Source organism: Ahaetulla prasina, chromosome 5 (genome assembly GCF_028640845.1).
Source record: "Ahaetulla prasina isolate Xishuangbanna chromosome 5, ASM2864084v1, whole genome shotgun sequence".
Classification (NCBI taxonomy): Eukaryota; Metazoa; Chordata; class Lepidosauria; order Squamata; family Colubridae; genus Ahaetulla; species Ahaetulla prasina.
Window position 1 is genome coordinate 94560978 of NC_080543.1, and position 16978 is coordinate 94577955.

General features: G+C 34.5%; 1 protein-coding gene across 2 annotated transcripts in view; it reads left to right on the top strand.

The window, feature by feature from the left end:
• Window positions 1-16978, top strand: part of GABRB3 (gamma-aminobutyric acid type A receptor subunit beta3) — a 123478-nt gene that overhangs the window by 83033 nt on the left and 23467 nt on the right. For both annotated transcript variants that reach the window (XM_058186618.1, XM_058186619.1), the window contains exon 4: window positions 3604-3824. In XM_058186618.1, coding sequence (XP_058042601.1) covers window positions 3604-3824 — 221 coding nt within the window. The remainder of the gene's footprint in view (window positions 1-3603; window positions 3825-16978) is intronic.

Here is a 16978-nt window from a genome sequence, read left to right on the forward strand (position 1 = left end):
ATGATCTAATAAGTGCCAAAGCCCACTGCAACTACATCGCAAAAAAGGCTCTAAGAGTTGTAAACCTAATTTTACGCAGCTTCTTTTCCAAAAACTCTACACTACTAACCAGAGCATACAAAACATTTGCTAGACCTATTCTTGAATACAGCTCACCTGTCTGGAACCCATACCACATCTCTGACATTAATACAATTGAACACGTCCAGAAATATTTTACAAGAAGAGTTCTCCGCTCCTCTGAAAACAACAAAATACCTTATACCACCAGACTTGAAATCCTGGGATTAGAAAACTTAGAACTTCGCCACCTCCGACAAGACCTGTGTTTAACACACAGAATATCTATTGCAATGGGCTTCCTGTTAAAGACTACTTCAGCTTCAATCGCAATAATACAAGAGCAAACAATAGATTCAAACTTAATGTTAACCGCTTCAATCTTGATTGCAGAAAATATGACTTCTGTAACAGAGTTGTTAACACTTGGAATGCACTACCTGACTCTGTGGTCTCTTCTCAAAATCCCAAAAACTTCAACCAAAAACTGTCTACTATTGACCTCACTCCATTCCTAAAAGGACTATAAGGGGCGTGCATAAGAGCACAAAAGTGCCTACCATTCCTGTCCTATTGTTCCCTTTCATTATATCAAATTAATATAGTTGTTGCATACTTTTGCTTATATATTATGTTTGTGTATACTGTTGTGACAAAATAAAATAAAAAAAATTATCAAAAGGCTGTCATTCTATATGGAACTAAATAAAAAGGAATTGAGAACTCTTGCTCCTGAGTTATCAGTTAACAATTGGAAATATTTGAATACCAGCATTATTAAGGAAAATTACCAACGATTAACCAGATTAACATGACCAGACCAAAAAAAGAGAGACAGTTCTTCTGTCATTGAAATTACAATTCTATACGTATTAGATACTGCCTTCCTTTTGAATAAATATATTTAGGAATTGTATTCTTAGTCACGTATTCATTAAAAAAAATGAGGCGTCCATCATTATGTTCCATTTCATATAGTGCTGGATTTATAATAGATCAGCCATTTCTTATAGATCAGCTCTCTCTCACACATTCACAGTCCTGGTCAACAACTGAGAAGCAATTAGGGACACACTCAATTCACTTTCAACCAAACACTGAAGCACAATAGGTTCTTTGCAAAATATGGAGACCTATGAATTTAAAGTAACAGCAAAACTTTACTGGTTACAATCTACACTTACTCTTTCCCACAAGCACTCATCCACACTTACCAACTTCTTGTTAATTAGGCTGCCAGGCATTAGCTATAGGGATAGAAGATGCCAACTCTGGATCCAAAACAACTCAAAAAGTGGGCAAGCTTCAGGATCCCTTTTATGCTTGTTTTGTCAATTCACAAGGCTGGCCCTAGTCTTGTCTTGTTGATTTTCAGGTCAGGTAGCTGTTTCTGGGATTTATAGGGGAAGGGAGGTTCCATGCACTCAGGCCCAATTTCTTTTGCCTGATTCAGGTGATATTCTTTCCATGGTTTCCTTAAGGACTTGGTTTCTTCTTAATTACCTCCCTTGAAGGGTCTTCTAGACATGATTCCACCCTGCTTACATGCCTGCTTCATCTGTAGGTACAGCAACATCAGTCTAGTCTCACACTATCCTCCCTATTGGGAAAATATATAATTCAACTCAGTATGATTTATTTTTTGAGTTCAAAGATATTGCATTATTTTCTGAGGCTAGGGAAAGTTCAAGCCTTCTAGCCAATCAAGAGGTTCACTAGATAAGCCTGAATCAAATTAGCCTAAGCTATTTTATAAGAAATTTACAAGGTTAACATGGGAATCCAGACCATAAACTATGGTGTACTTCTGCTTAGTTTGTATATGAGTTTCAAGACATAATATGTATTTGGCTCTCAGCTGTTAAATATCTATTTAAAACTTGTGTGACACAAATTCTCATGCTATAAATAATTGATATATTGTACCTTATTTAATGAATTTGTATTGTGTCTCTGTGCCAAAGGCATTAAAAAGTCATCACCCTGCTTTACTAATCACCACACATTATTTTTGGGTAGATATTAATGAATAGATATTAATAATAGTGTCCTATAGGGGCAACATTGGTACATGCCTTTGATGGAATGAGATCTTTTAATATCTTTCAATATTATTGGCAGTTTCTTCATTTAAATTATTTCTACGTTTGAATTTGAAGCCTTGGTTTCTTATGATAATAGTATCTGTAGTATGGGATCTAATCAATTAATGATTATCTGATCTTTCATTTCTCTCTGTTCCTATGAATGGAAATTAGTTTTCTGTGTTATTATGGTCAGTTTGTCTTCAAATGTCAAAATGAAGTTGTTCTGCCTTTAGTTTCTATTTCAGTTAGTTTCCTTTTATTTGCAATGGCTCTACTTGCTTGACATAAGAATCTATTACTTTCTGTTTATATTCATCAAATACATTTTCAGTAATATATTTATATACACCAAAAAGAAATGTAGGCTTTAAAATAACAGCTTTTATTGTGTAGTGGCAGATAATTTACGATAACATGCAAAGTTTTTCAAAGTTAGCCAAGTACGCATTCTGATGCAAATAAACCAAGTCAATAATTTGTGCAAAATTTATGAAGGTTACAGTAAGGTAAAGCTTATATAGATGAGAATGTGTGCATTCTTTATTTTCCCATTTGGTTTATAGAATGGCATGTATCAAAAAACTGTTTCTCTACTAGCTCAAATTCTATAGTACAGCATTTGAGCTCTGTTTTCAGTTGTTGAGTGGAAAATGTTTTTTTTGTTTTTTTACTTTTGGACCAGACTTTTCTAAAGGGAAAATCTGATATAACTCAAGGAGAGTGCAATATAGCTAGGGCATGCTTCTCTAAATATATATTTTCTTTTACAACAGCAACAGCTTTTGGTTTAACCAAATTACTAATATTGTACTATAATTTCTTATCTGGTATTATACATTATATTATACCTGTGGGTTTTAGTAATTTAGTTTTTTTAAGTCACTTATTACAAGTCAATAAAAATACTTTCCAGTTTTATTACTACTAAAACCAAGCTTTAATTAAGACATCACTAGTAAAGAGTGCATTTATTTCTAACTTCCACATCAGAAAATTGCAGAAAACACCAGGGGGCATATTGTCCTTTTGATGATGCACCTAATAGAAACTGTTCATGAGCACTGAAAGTAAAATATAACTGCTGTAGCTGTGAACGGTAATGACATTTACTTCCCATGAAAGATAGTTTTTCTTCTAAAGTATTGGGCATATTTTTGTGAAGTTGTTTCTTATTTTGGTTTTGAAAAATCTAAAAACAAAATCAAAAATGCTGCAGCAACATTAGTACAGCTCTTGCTAGTGCGTTATTTCAATCCAGAGTTGTTTCACTGAAGCTTATACAGTATTAGGCAAAGAGGCCTTTAGGAAGAAAAATGATATGCAGTTTGAAATACATATTTTTATTTCTTTTTATTTGGAACAACCTAAGTAAATCTAAGATTATATTAAAGTTAATTCTGGAAGTTCAATACATAAACCAAGACTTAACTTCAGTTTTTTTTCTTCTCTCCACCAGGATTACACATTAACAATGTATTTTCAACAATACTGGCGAGATAAAAGACTAGCCTATGCTGGGATTCCTCTCAACCTTACACTCGATAACAGAGTAGCAGATCAACTATGGGTGCCTGATACTTACTTTCTGAATGACAAGAAATCGTTTGTGCACGGGGTTACTGTTAAGAATCGAATGATTCGCCTTCATCCAGATGGCACAGTATTATATGGCCTCAGGTTTGTAGCTATCTAATCAAGAATTATTCACTCTTGTATATTATATTGATCATCACTAATGAGTGGGGGGTTTGGTACAAGGTTGTTACATTAAATACTAGATTAGATCATAATATGCATAACGTATTATGCATTTCATTGCTTTTAAAAAGAGTCTCTAGAAACTAAGCATTGTCAATGTTTTATTTTTCAATTGCCAATGAATTTATTGCTCACAATAGAAGTTAAAGGGGAGCTGAAAATTTTAAACCAAGAATGAAAAGTGGATTTATTTGGCGTAAGCTTTGCCTTTGAGTTCTAATTTCTTGATTTGTGGACAGTAAAACAAAGGCTCTGTCCATGTTTGAAACCATGTTTCCCAGATTTTATATTGAAAGAAATGATTAGACATAGAGAACTACACAAAAAAAAATTGTATCTTTCTTTTTCTAAGAATAGTGAGAAAAACTAAATATCAGATTGCCTTTGAATAATTAGGAAGTATTATTTTATGTAATGGGGAGGGGGTTGGGAGATGAAAAGATTTGGATGAGGTTAATTGGATTAGAAGGGAAAATTTTACTCTATGTTTGGTTTATGTATAACAATACCTTGTGATTGACCCGGGAAGCCGGGGGGGGGAAGGGAGGGGGGAAGGGGGTTTTCTGGGAGGGAGGAGGGAAAAAGGGAGAAAAATGTTTTTGTTTCTTAAAACTTTTTCAATAAAAAAAAAAAAGAATAGTGAGAAAAACTGTGTCCCTTTATGGTTTCTATGTGCATGTGTGAAAAGAGACTTGGTATTTGTGAGAGCAGCAGGCAATCTTGTTTATTTTTAACTCTAATCCTGTTTGTTGGTAATACAGGTCCTGGAAAATGGCCTGGATATTGACAGAAAAAAGGGTTTTCTCTCCTGGCTTACATAGCAAAGCCTGCATTAATTAGAGCTTCCATGTCTATGCTGCAAATGTGGACAACCAAATGGCAGCTGGGAGATAGAATTTTATGTAACTATAGTAATTGTCTGGATGTTTCAAGCCTAAAATATTGTGATTCTTCTCAGTAAAGATTTTTGTTTTATTATTATTTATTAAATATACAGTATATGTTAACTTTCTAACTCTGCAAAGCAACTTTGGTTGGCTTACAATTAAAACCATAATTAATATGGTTTAATATTTAATATAAAAATATTAAAACATTGTGTACAGAGATCAGTGAAAAAAACAAGATTGGTATAGTGGTGGCATCTTTTGTTAGTCCACCAACCACATCCAACATAGAATCCCTCAGGCTGCCCAGCTAACTCACAGAATCAAATTTCAAGGCTTTTCCAGAAGGCCAGGCTCCTTTTGATATAAATTGCATTCGTTCTTTAACTCTCTCTCACTCTAGATAGATAGATAGATAGATAGATAGATAGATAGATAGATAGATAGATAGATAGATAGATAGATAGATAGATAGATAGATATAGATATAGATATAGATGATATAGATATAGATATAGATATAGATATAGATATAGATAAGCCTATAGCCATATCAACATACAGGTTCAAACACATATTACCAATAAAATTCTAATCAATTTAAAATTAGACTAAGGTAAAAGACAATAGTTATAAGATAAAATACAATAATTTCATACATAAACATGTACAATAGAATAAAATGGCATAAAATTATATTTCTTTATCACCCGTGCAATCTATCCCAATCAGGCCCATATATACCAATTTCAGTTGGACCATTTTAGTCAGAAATTATGCTAATTAAATGTCATTTTCAGATCCTGGCCACACATGAGGTATGTTGTTTTAATATGGGCCTCAAGGTACTTATCCCTCTCTTCATCTCTTATTTACTTCATGAAATTTGGAGAGTAGTTCTTCAAGTAACTAAGTTTAAATTTTAAATTCTTCAAGAACCGTTACAAAAAGTTTAACTAGGAAAATTTTGTTTTAATATTTTCATTTTCATAACCTTTATCTAGTTCTACATTCAATGAGGTCTACATTTGTTCTTGGAAAAGTAGGCTGCAGATGAACAAACCTAGAGCTTTGTGTGGGGGAGCAAATGGGTGCCATGATCTTCACCTCTACCACCAATTTCGTGGAAAATGCATTGGGAAGGCAGGAACATAACTATGCCACCCTATTTGGCAGCCTAATAGGAGCAATATGCACAAGTAAAATGATTCTTATGTGCCTTTCTTCCCATAGACATCATATTATTCCAGTCCATTTTACATCAGCATTGTGACTGAGAATAATATAAATGTCGGAGGATCATTCTGTTCTAGGGGAATAATGTAATTTCTATCTGCTGGGATTTGTCATCTCAGCAGGAGAACTTTTGAGTACTAGACTTATATTGGTTACCACTGGAACATTCTACTTTGCTATACATTGTAAGGTACCTTAATTCATCAAAAGGGATTCCAGACTTTTCCCTTACTTTGTATTGAGAATGAGGGAAATTGCATTATTTGTTTAAGAATGAGGAAGCTTCTCTATTTATTTGTGGTTGATGCAACCCATTGTACTTTTTCTTGCAAATATTTCATTGAGACAAACTTTATGAACTACTTTTTAATGTTGAATCAAACAATTTAGTTTAATATTTTGTACACTGTTTACCTCTGCAGAATTTCAGGCAGCAGATTTTCTCAATCTCTGCTGCCATAGTTGAATGTAGGAGTTTTTACATTGAAAATATGTACCATATTATTAGTTTTCCTATTTTGTTTTTGTTCTGATTTTTCCCATTTACTATGCTTCTTTTGGTGAGTTATACGTGTCCGTTTTCAGTTTTGGTTAAGACAGTGATGAAAAATGTGTCATGATGCCACAGTTTGGTTCCAGTCTTTTCTTGCATTGCAATGTTGCACGTAAGTACATCAGGTTCCTATCATGACATTGTGTCATGCATTTCATCATTTGCCAGCCATCTACCTTTTCCTGAAAATAATGATGGACTTAAAAGACAATTTAGAATAAACGTTAACATTGATTTATGATATAGTATTATATGGATAGAAAAGCATGTTAACTAGAAAGTCCTGACTCTTTCTAGAATTTAGGCATAGGGTCAGTATATTATGTTAACCCACTATTGCATTAGAGATGTTAACTGACAGGAAAATGACCTCTGACCATGACCATTTTTGTTCTTGTATTAATTCCATTATATAATATTTAAACCAACAAATTATGCAGAGTGGTGTATGAATTGGACCTGTAGAAATCAACCAAGCATATCATCTTCCTATCTACCTTGGACAATACTTCTATTAATTGACTTAAATTAACAAAGTAGCTTAGGATTTTCACAAAGTTTGCATAGCTATCAATGGGCAAAACATTCAGTTGGCTGAAAATCATAGGCCATCCTAAACAAGTGATTTGGAGATATAATTTCAATTTTAAGTAGCATTTTTAAATATATGGAGTAATAGAAATATTTTTTTCAAACCATACCATACTAACACCCTGTTTTCCATTAGTCGTCTGTTCCATATGAAATTAATTATAAATTTATTATAAAACTTAGAAATTGTGACATGATTTTCCCACTATATTTGAGAATTCTATTCATGTACCTGTATTATTGGAAGTCAGACATACTATACCAAAAAATAAATCCAAAATTGTTTGGTTTTATTTTATTTACCATTAATTCATTCTAAACACATAAATACAGGAATGTATTTATACAAGAGCGTATTGTAAGTTTTGTAACAGTCACATGATTAGAGTTAATAAGTTAAAATTATTACTTAACTATAATTAACTTGGGGATAATTGTTTCAAACTTGTAAGCTATGCTGTATGTAATATAAAATTAGAAATATATCTTTATCACTCAGCTTTCAGCAACAGCAGAATTCTATTCTGTTTATTGAACTGTATTTTAAAATCTGAAACCTGACCAGAGATGGTATTCAGCTGGTTCGGGGCGGTTCGGGCAAACTTATAGTGGTGACCTGTGGGTGGGCCACCTCCCGCCCTGCCCACCTGCCCTGGCGCTGTGCCATCCTATTTAGCCATGTTTCCTAAACTGGATATATGTGTGCAAGAGCATGTGTGAGCAAAGTGCATGTGCGGAAGGCTGTGCATATTTTGGGTGAGTGGCGAACCAGTGGTAAAATTATGTGAAACCTATCTCTGAACCTGGCTATTTTTGAAGAATCATTGTTATACCAAAGGCTTGCCTAAAAATTATTTGGAGAAATTGAAAAACTGGCATTATTCCAGGTACTAAAGATTGGATTATGGAAATAAGCAATTTCTCTATTTTTGAAAATGATGTTTTCTCAAGTAATTAGAAAATGAAAGCATTATGTTTATCTTTGGCATGGATTTAATGATATCTTAAAACAATTGGGTATTATTGGGTGGTGGTTGTTTTTTCGTGTTTAATAACAAGATAGTATTATAAGGTATTTTTTATAAACCAGAATGATGCATTTTTAAAATTACTTTGCCCATTGGTTTAATGTGCTGTGATTTGGGGCATGATTATTATTTAATTATTTAATGTCTCTTCTAAGTTACAGTTGTTGCTGCTATTCTGAAAACATGCATTCTCCTTATGGTAAATATGCCCGAGCACCTTGCCTAAAGAATTATTCAGGCATTGACAGATGTTTACTAAAAAAAAATACCCTGAAGCCATAGACCAGCTGCAAAGCTATTCCAATTTTTATAAATTTATCCATTCATCCATATTCTGTAATGTAAATTCTTCAGAAATATTTTAACCCTTTCTTGTGTCAATACAATTCATCTTCCATTTAGCTTATGTTATGTTGGTATTCATCAGTCTCTTTATACACATTCAATAAAACTGTTTACCGTGAAATTAGTTATTAAAATTGTCAATAAAATCTATTATCTATTTTATGATCCACCTGCAGATCAACAAATTTCTCAGTCTATGCACACATTTGCTAAATATGTAATTATGTAGCTTTAAAGCAGCCAATCTTAACTTTCTCAGCCTAGACCTCTAAGTCTCATGAGAGCTCATTAGGGATTCAGCAAGAGATAGTAATTTTTTAATAAAATAAAAAATAAATAAAACAGCTAGTACTTACAATACTAATAAATTTTACATGCCAGGACTCAGTTTACTGGTACACTAATATGCCATAAGTTGTAGATTAATTCTTACGCAGAAATTCCCTAAAACCTTCAAAATTATTTCAAGGATTCCTCCAGAGGCAAAAAAAAAGAAAAAAGAAGAAGAAGTTGAAAAAAGTTGATTTGTTCAAAGGCCCAAATATACTTTAGGTTTATTTTTATGCATATGCAGGTTTAGGAACATTTATTATAATTTAAATGTCATAGAAATCAAGATACACTTATCCATATTATTTTAAAATTAGAGTAAATGAATTTATAAACCACCCAGAGTTGCTTGACAGTGAGATGGATGATATATACATTTAATAAATAAATAAATAAAATAAATGTAAGCTACTACTAAATCAACCAGAATCAATTTGCCTTCAATTTATCTCCAATTAACAGAGGGAAAGGTACCTTACCTGATGAAAATTATCTTACCTGAAGGACTATAAATATGTTGTTAAACACATGATTCTCAACTCAAAAATTAAGTCTTTGGTATTTTCAGTTAAAAGAAAGATCTGAGCTGAGCTACCACTGTGTAAATAACTTTGATTAACAGATGAACGAGTAAATGAGACATATTGCTATGTTAATTATCAATATTTCCTTTTTGTCACTTTCTATAACTGAGTAATTGTATTTTCCAAATATTTCCTAAAAGTTGCACCTCCCTTAAAACTACCTGCTTAAAATTTAAGATATAATGTCAAAATCACAGCTTTGTAAAGGGGACTTTCAAACAGCACATTGATGCTGGACTGGTGCTCAATCCTCTAGCCATGACATTCTCAGAACTTGTACAGAGACTTAGAAGAAATCAACAATTTCACACCAAAATGTTGTAGTCCAGGGGTAAATAGTACAAATGTAATGGTCATATCTTTAAATACCTCTATTGTGTATAACAGCAGCACAATAAAGTACTTCTGTAGCCTCTTTGCACCAGCAGCCCTAAGTAAAATTGGCACTGTTTCATACATACTTTTCTCAACAAGGAATAATGAATGCAAAGTTCTTTCTATAGTATTTCTGGAATTAATACCTTGCTCTTCAATGCATAGAGAACTTACAAGTAGCTTCTTCAAAGTTGTTTACAGTTGATAACTCAACAAAGGTGTTGTAGCACTTCAGTTCTCTAAAGACTCCTTCAAAGTAGGCAGGAGTGCAAACATCGCACCTCTCTACAATACTTACAAAAAGATGTACCCAGTTTGAAATGTTTCATTTTCAGAGACTGATCCACTGCACAGTCTAAAATCTACTGATAATTACACTAAAGTTAATTTTATATATCCTTAATAGCACTAATGTACATTTGCTGTTCGATACTTTTATCCTAATTCATCTCCCAGACATTTTCACTTTTGAAATTAACCATGAAAATATAATCTTAAGAAGACTGTTCATGTATGTAGAATTTGATTTTGAGATGACAATATTTGAAATCAGCTCAACAACATTTATATTTCATTCTCAGGTTCATGATGTACAAAAATATTCAAATGATAGTGACTAGCAGGAAAGAGGAGGAGGATTGTTCTCCCTACTCTACATTTTTGTAATGTTATTACAATCCAAATTAGACTAGCGTGTTTATTACTTATTTTGTGGTGAAAAAAAATCACACCAACATCAGTGAAAATAGGACACACTTATGTCTTAATATGGATGACAAGTAAAGAAAGTTAAAGTATACCTATTTTACATAAAGCTACCAGGCCTAAAAGAGCACTCCATAGCTTCAATTGACTGTTGTGGTTTATATTATATTATATTAATTACACCACACTATGCTAGTATATTACTATTCATTGGATTAATAATATTACATTAAATTTGACCATTTGGATTAAATCCTAATTTTTTTCTTTTGCTAGTTCCATGACACCGTCATAATCATTCATTATGTCCAAATATTTTATTTCTTTATCATTACCTATATAAACATAATTTCTATTCAGTATTCGGAAGATGTAATTATCTGTTTTTGAAATATTTTCTGTTTTGACTAGCCTATGTTTTTAGTCTCAGAAGACTCAAAAGTTTAGTCTCAGAATTCAGATGGGTACAAGGAAAAGTATGCATCTCCACCATCAAATGACATTCCATTTAGTTTTGTGAAAATAGGCCCAAAGACACACAGCCAGGTTACATGCCTAAGGTGGGACTAGAACTCCCAGTTTCCTAGTTTCTAGCCTTAATCAACAGACCATTTTTTTTTTCAGTGAAGATAGCATTTCATTATGATTTGGAATTTTTTTTTTAATCATCTGGTAAATTACTTATAGGAGAAACCATGTAATTTGTTGTCACATATCTGGTTATTTGTTTAATATGTTGTGAGTTATGGTATAAAGGTGTGCCTAATGGTTGAAAAATAAAACTAAATTGCCAAATTACAATACCCCATCTACTGAATCCTTTTCCTACCTTAGAGTCCTTATATGTCAAAATAGGGAAGATCAGATGGGTGCTGATTGTAAGAAGTCAATTCCAGTTTAGACATCACCCGTTTCTTCTAAATGAACCAGATTTGAATCTGAACCCAGGATTCATCTATGTGAATTGTGTAATAGTTTAGCAGCTTTTTTTTTTTACTCAGATAAACTTAACAAACAAAATTCATTATAGCATCAGCAACAAGCAAAAGTACTTTTTTAAAAATAAAAATCTATATGATGTGGCCTTCTCAACTGACATAAGAATACAGTATAAAATCATGTAAGACAAATATAACTGTGGCTACTGACTGGCTCAATGACGACCCATTGTTGGGGGTAATGTGCTGCCATTTGTAAACAGCTCAGAGAGAGCTGTAAAACACTATGGAGTGGTATTTAAGTCTAAGTACTATTCCTATTGCTATTACTACTTAATATCTGTTATATTAGTCATATTTTATCATTTGTATTTACCCTATAATATTTTAATCGGTATGCTGTTTTTAACAGCAGTATAGACGTGTTCATTTCCAGGCCAGGGTTTTCCAACCTTGATTTAAGATGTGTTGCAGATTTGGACTTCTACTCCCGGAATTCCCTAGCTGGCTGGGGAATTCTGGGAGTTAAAGTCCAGACTTCTTAAAGTTACAAGGTTGAGAAACACTGCTTCAGGCTATGCATCATTTCAAATTCAAATCCAGTTGTTTAAGGCACCTAAGCTTTTCCCAGGTTCTATAGCTGCCCATACAATCTGAGTAAAAATACCACCACTTTAGTGAGGTTCTCTCAAGACTGCCACTTCTCCAGCCATACTTCACTTGCTGTCAGTCTGCCATAAGCAACAGGGGGAGGGAACTGTGGGGTGGGATAAGGAGAGGTATCAGGAAAGGAATAGAAATTACTTGTGCCATCCTTTGAGAGCTGCTGGCCATTCCAAGGTCACCTCATGGAATGCAGCACCATTCAGCCCGCCAAGCTAGGGGATGGTACCAAAACAATTTGTTTAAATATAATTAGACAGCTCAAGATAAACAAAGGAGAAGGGGGGAAGAAGGGAAAAGTTAAACACATGTTTTGTGGGCAAAACTTTTATTTATTTATTTATTTTATTTTGTCACACAGTGTATATATAAGCATAAGCATGAAATAACTATACAATGTATAAGCATATATATGAGTATGAGTATGTAATAACTATATTAATTGGATATAACAAAAGGAAACAATAGGAAAGAATGGTAGGCATGTTTGTGCTCTTATGCACGCCCCTTACAGACTCTTAGAAATGGGGTGAAGTCAATAGTAGACAGTTTTTGGTTGAAGTTTTTGGGATTTTGGGAAGAGACCACAGAGTCTGGTAGTGCATTCCAGGCATTAACAACTCTGTTACTGAAGTCATATTTTCTGCAATCAAGATTGGAGCGGTTAACATTAAGTTTAAATCTGTTGTGTGCTTGTGTATTGTTGCAATTGAAGCAGAAGTAGTCTTCGACAGGAAGGACATTGTAATAGATGATTCTATGAGTTAAACTCAGGTCATGTCGAAGGCGGCGTAGTTCTAAATTTTTTAAACCCAAGATTTCAAGTCTGGTGGCATAAGCTATTTTGTTGTATTCAGAGGAGTGGAGAACTCTTCTTGTAAAATATTTCTGGACACGTTCAATTGTATTGATGTCAGAAATGTGGTATGGGTTCCAGACAGTTGAGCTGTATTCAAGAATTGGTCTAGCAAATGTTTTATATGCTCTGGTTAGTAGTGTAGTGTTTTTGGAGAAGAAGCTATGCAAGATTAGGTTTACAACTCTTAGAGCCTTTTTTGCGATGTAGTTGCAGTGGGCTTTGGCACTTAGATCATTTGATATGAAAACTCCAAGGTCTTTAACAGGATGGAGGTCATCTGTAAGATAATGTCCATCAAGCTTGTACTTAGTGTTTAGGGTTTTTTTTTCCAATATGTAAGACCCTCCCCCAATACTCCCAACAAAGAATCAGTCAAAGGCCTCCTTTTCTAATTTATTTACATAGATAAATGTTCTGGCACATCTACCCACGGGCCAAGTCTCTGTACTAGGAAATTATAGATAAGGCCAGAATTACTCACGAATATATTCTTCCCTCCATTGATACAGTTTGGCCGCGCAAATTCACTGCTTTGTCCAAGACAAAAAAACAGGAAGTTCCGCCTCCTTTTTATAGTCTCTGCAGATGTCACTGCATGACTCATCATTCTTTGGCTTTGTCCCAATGCTTCCTCTGCTGCACGTGCCGGTCACGTCTGCGCAGTCTTGCATCACTCCAAAACTGTTCTTGGGGCGTTGCCAAATCAGAAGAAGGCCCGGGAGAATCAGGCCTTGCCGGCCACTCCTCATCCCTTTGGGTGGGTGCCAGGGAGGGAGAGGGCCCAGGAGAAGCAGGCCTTGCCAGGTCTTCTCCCTCACTTTCTGAATCATCCGAGTCCAGGAATCCGAGTCCAGGAACCTGGGTCACAACAAAGACTGAGCATTTGCTGGTTGAGATTTGGAATTGTCAAGTTTTAGACCATTCAGATACAAAGTCAAGGTCTTTTTGAAGGGTAGTTGTATTGTTGGTGGTGTTAAATAGTTTGACATCGTCAGCAAAGAGAACACAATTACTTGTGATATGGTCACAGAGATCATTAATGTATAATATGAAGAGTGTTGGTCCAAGAACGCTACCTTGGGGAATGCCACTTTTGACAGGAACAGGATTTGATAGAGCATTGCCAATTTTGACCACTTGTTGTCTGTTTGATGGGAAAGCTGTTATCCAATTGTGGAGGGGTCCTGAAATGCTGTAGATTTTAGTTTTAGGAGACGTTTATCATGTACTACTGAGTCAAAAGCTTTGTAGACGTCTATGTAGATTGCATCTATTGTGTTGTCTTGATCAAGATTAGTAGTCCATATGTTTTTGCAGTGGAGAAGTTGTAAGTTACATGATAGATTTTTTCTGAAACCAAATTGTTCATTAGAGAGTAGGTTGTTTGTTTCTAGGTGTAGGGTAATGGATTGGTTGATGATAGATTCCATTACTTTGCAGGTGACGCAGCATAGAGAGATTGGTCTGTAATTTTCAACTAGGCTAAGGTCTCCTTTTTTGAAGACAGGGATGACCATGGCTAGTGACCAAAGTTTGAGAAGGGAACTGGTCGTGAAAGCTTTATCAAAGATTATGCTTAGGGGTTCTGCTATATTAATTGAAAGTTTTTTTAAGAAGTGTGCACATAGTCCATCAGGTCCAATAGATAGGGATGGTTTCAGTTTGTGAAGAGCTTTTTCAACATTATCTTCTGTGAAGTCTATATGTGTTAGGTCGTTGTAGTCATTGTTGGTATGATTGGGGAATGTTGGGTATGAGCCATTACTGTTAACAAAGACTGAGCCAAAGAATGTGTTAAAGAGGTTTGCTTTAACTGTTTCATCATTACATTCTTTGCCGTTAGATTCTTTTAGTGGTGGGATGGATCTCAAGTCTTTAAGTATGTTGTTAAAAAAATTATAGAAAGCACGATTGGAATTTGTGTGCAGAAGGTCTTCTTGCTTGGTGTGGTAATTGGTACATTCAGTTTTTATTTGTTTGCGTATATTTCTGTAGCGGTTTTTGAAATTTGCTACATAGCCCCTTTTGTTTCTTCTCTAGAGGGATTTTTTTTTTTGGATTGCAGCTTTTTTATTGATATGGGTAATTTGTTTTTTTTTATTTTGGTGGTGGTTTGTGGTATGTAGAGTTTAATGACTCTATTGACTACAAGTAGGAAAATTTTATAGTGGTCTTCAGCAGTGATACAGGTTGAGAATAGATTTTGCCAGTCCATGTTTCACAAACAAATATAATATCAAATGTACCAATGTTTAACAAGAGGATAAATTCAGGCAATTTGTTTACAATGCTTCTTGCATTTATCAATTTGCATTTAAGATCGGCAGTGTTTGGTATAGAAGTAGTAAGGGGCGTGCATACCTAGTTTTGAATGATAGTTGGTTGGGGGTTATGTACAACGGGTGGTTGGAGGTTGGGTGGTTGTACAATGGATGGCTGGAGGATGGTTGGTTGAGCAATGGTTGGTTGAACAACGGTTGGTTGAACGAAGGTTGGTTGAACAGTGGGTGGTTGGTGGTTTTGTAAGACGGGTGGTTGGAGGTTGGTTGGTTGAACGTTGGTTGGTTGAGGGTCTGTACGATGGATGTTTTGAAGTTTAGTGATGGATGGTTGGATGCTTTGATTGAAGTTGGTTTTGGTGTTGGATAATTGATTATAGGTTTTTCTTTTTATGCAGTCAGCACGGTAGTCAATGTAAAGGTTGGTTTCACCTTCTTCTTGCTGTCGTTTGAGTTCTGTGCGAAGTTCACGTGATCAAATTCATTGCATAAATGATAGGTCAGGTCTTGCTCTAAGTTTGCTGAGGCTGAGGTTGGTTCTGGCAATTGTGTTTATAGTGTGAATGAAATTTCGTTTGCTGGTCTCATTTATGCAGATGACAGAATTTAGGCACCACTGAGCCATCACTGTTTTTGAATTCAGGTCCATCTCTGGAGACTTCAGTTATTTCATTAGGGTGGAAGGTGGAGGATGAATTGCAATTTAAAATGAAGTTACGTATTTTTCAATATCTGGTTCATTTGTATTATCTATGCCAAATAATATAGCATTTTGACATTTTTGTTCTCTCTCAATGGTATCTTTTACTAATATTGCTACATTGGTTGATTGGTAGATGTTTGTAGTTTAGTTTGTGTAAAAGGCAATGTTTGTTGGATTGGGAAAAGATTTTGATCGCTGCAGTTCCATTTTTTTTGTGCTGTAATTTTTTTTTCAAGATTTGTGATACGTGGTTCTAAACATGCTATTATTCTTTTTTTTTTAGTTTGTTTGAATGGAGTCAATGATAGTTTTTTTTTAAGTTTGTTTGAATGGAGTCAATGATATTTTGTTGTGATTTTATAAATGAGATAATCTCAGATCCAGCTTTGCCTCATTATAACCACTTTGGCTTTAGTAAAGTGTACTTTTGTTAATAATGGATCCAAGACTCTTTCTTTTCTAACTGACCTAGTTGGGATAGTTGACAAGTTCAAACAAATACTACGTTCACTTCTTATTGATTTTGAAATTAAATCCAAATTAGTGTACTGTCCCAGTTTCCACATAGCTTAAACAGTCCTGTTTCTCCCATTTTCCAGTATGTACACAAACAGAACTAAACATCCCAATTTAGAAAAATATGATAACATGTGGTCTAAAGCAGGGGTGAAATTCAGTCAGTTCTATCCGGCTCAGGCGAACCGGTAGCGACGGCTGCGGGAAGCTCCGCCCACCCACACAGACATCACGATGTCACTTTTTTGTGACGATTTTAAGCCTTTGCGCATGAGCAGATGATGGCACAGACGAGCGGAGAGAGCATGCACATGGCACCCACACATTTGCGAACCGGTAGGGAAGTTAAGTGAATTTCACTCCTGGTCTAAAGCAATATTTAATTTTCTCTGTAGATCAATGGATAATGATATATGGTACTGTATACTCAGCTTCATTTATAACTTATTTTATTAAGATGTAGAAAAACTGTCCTTCATTT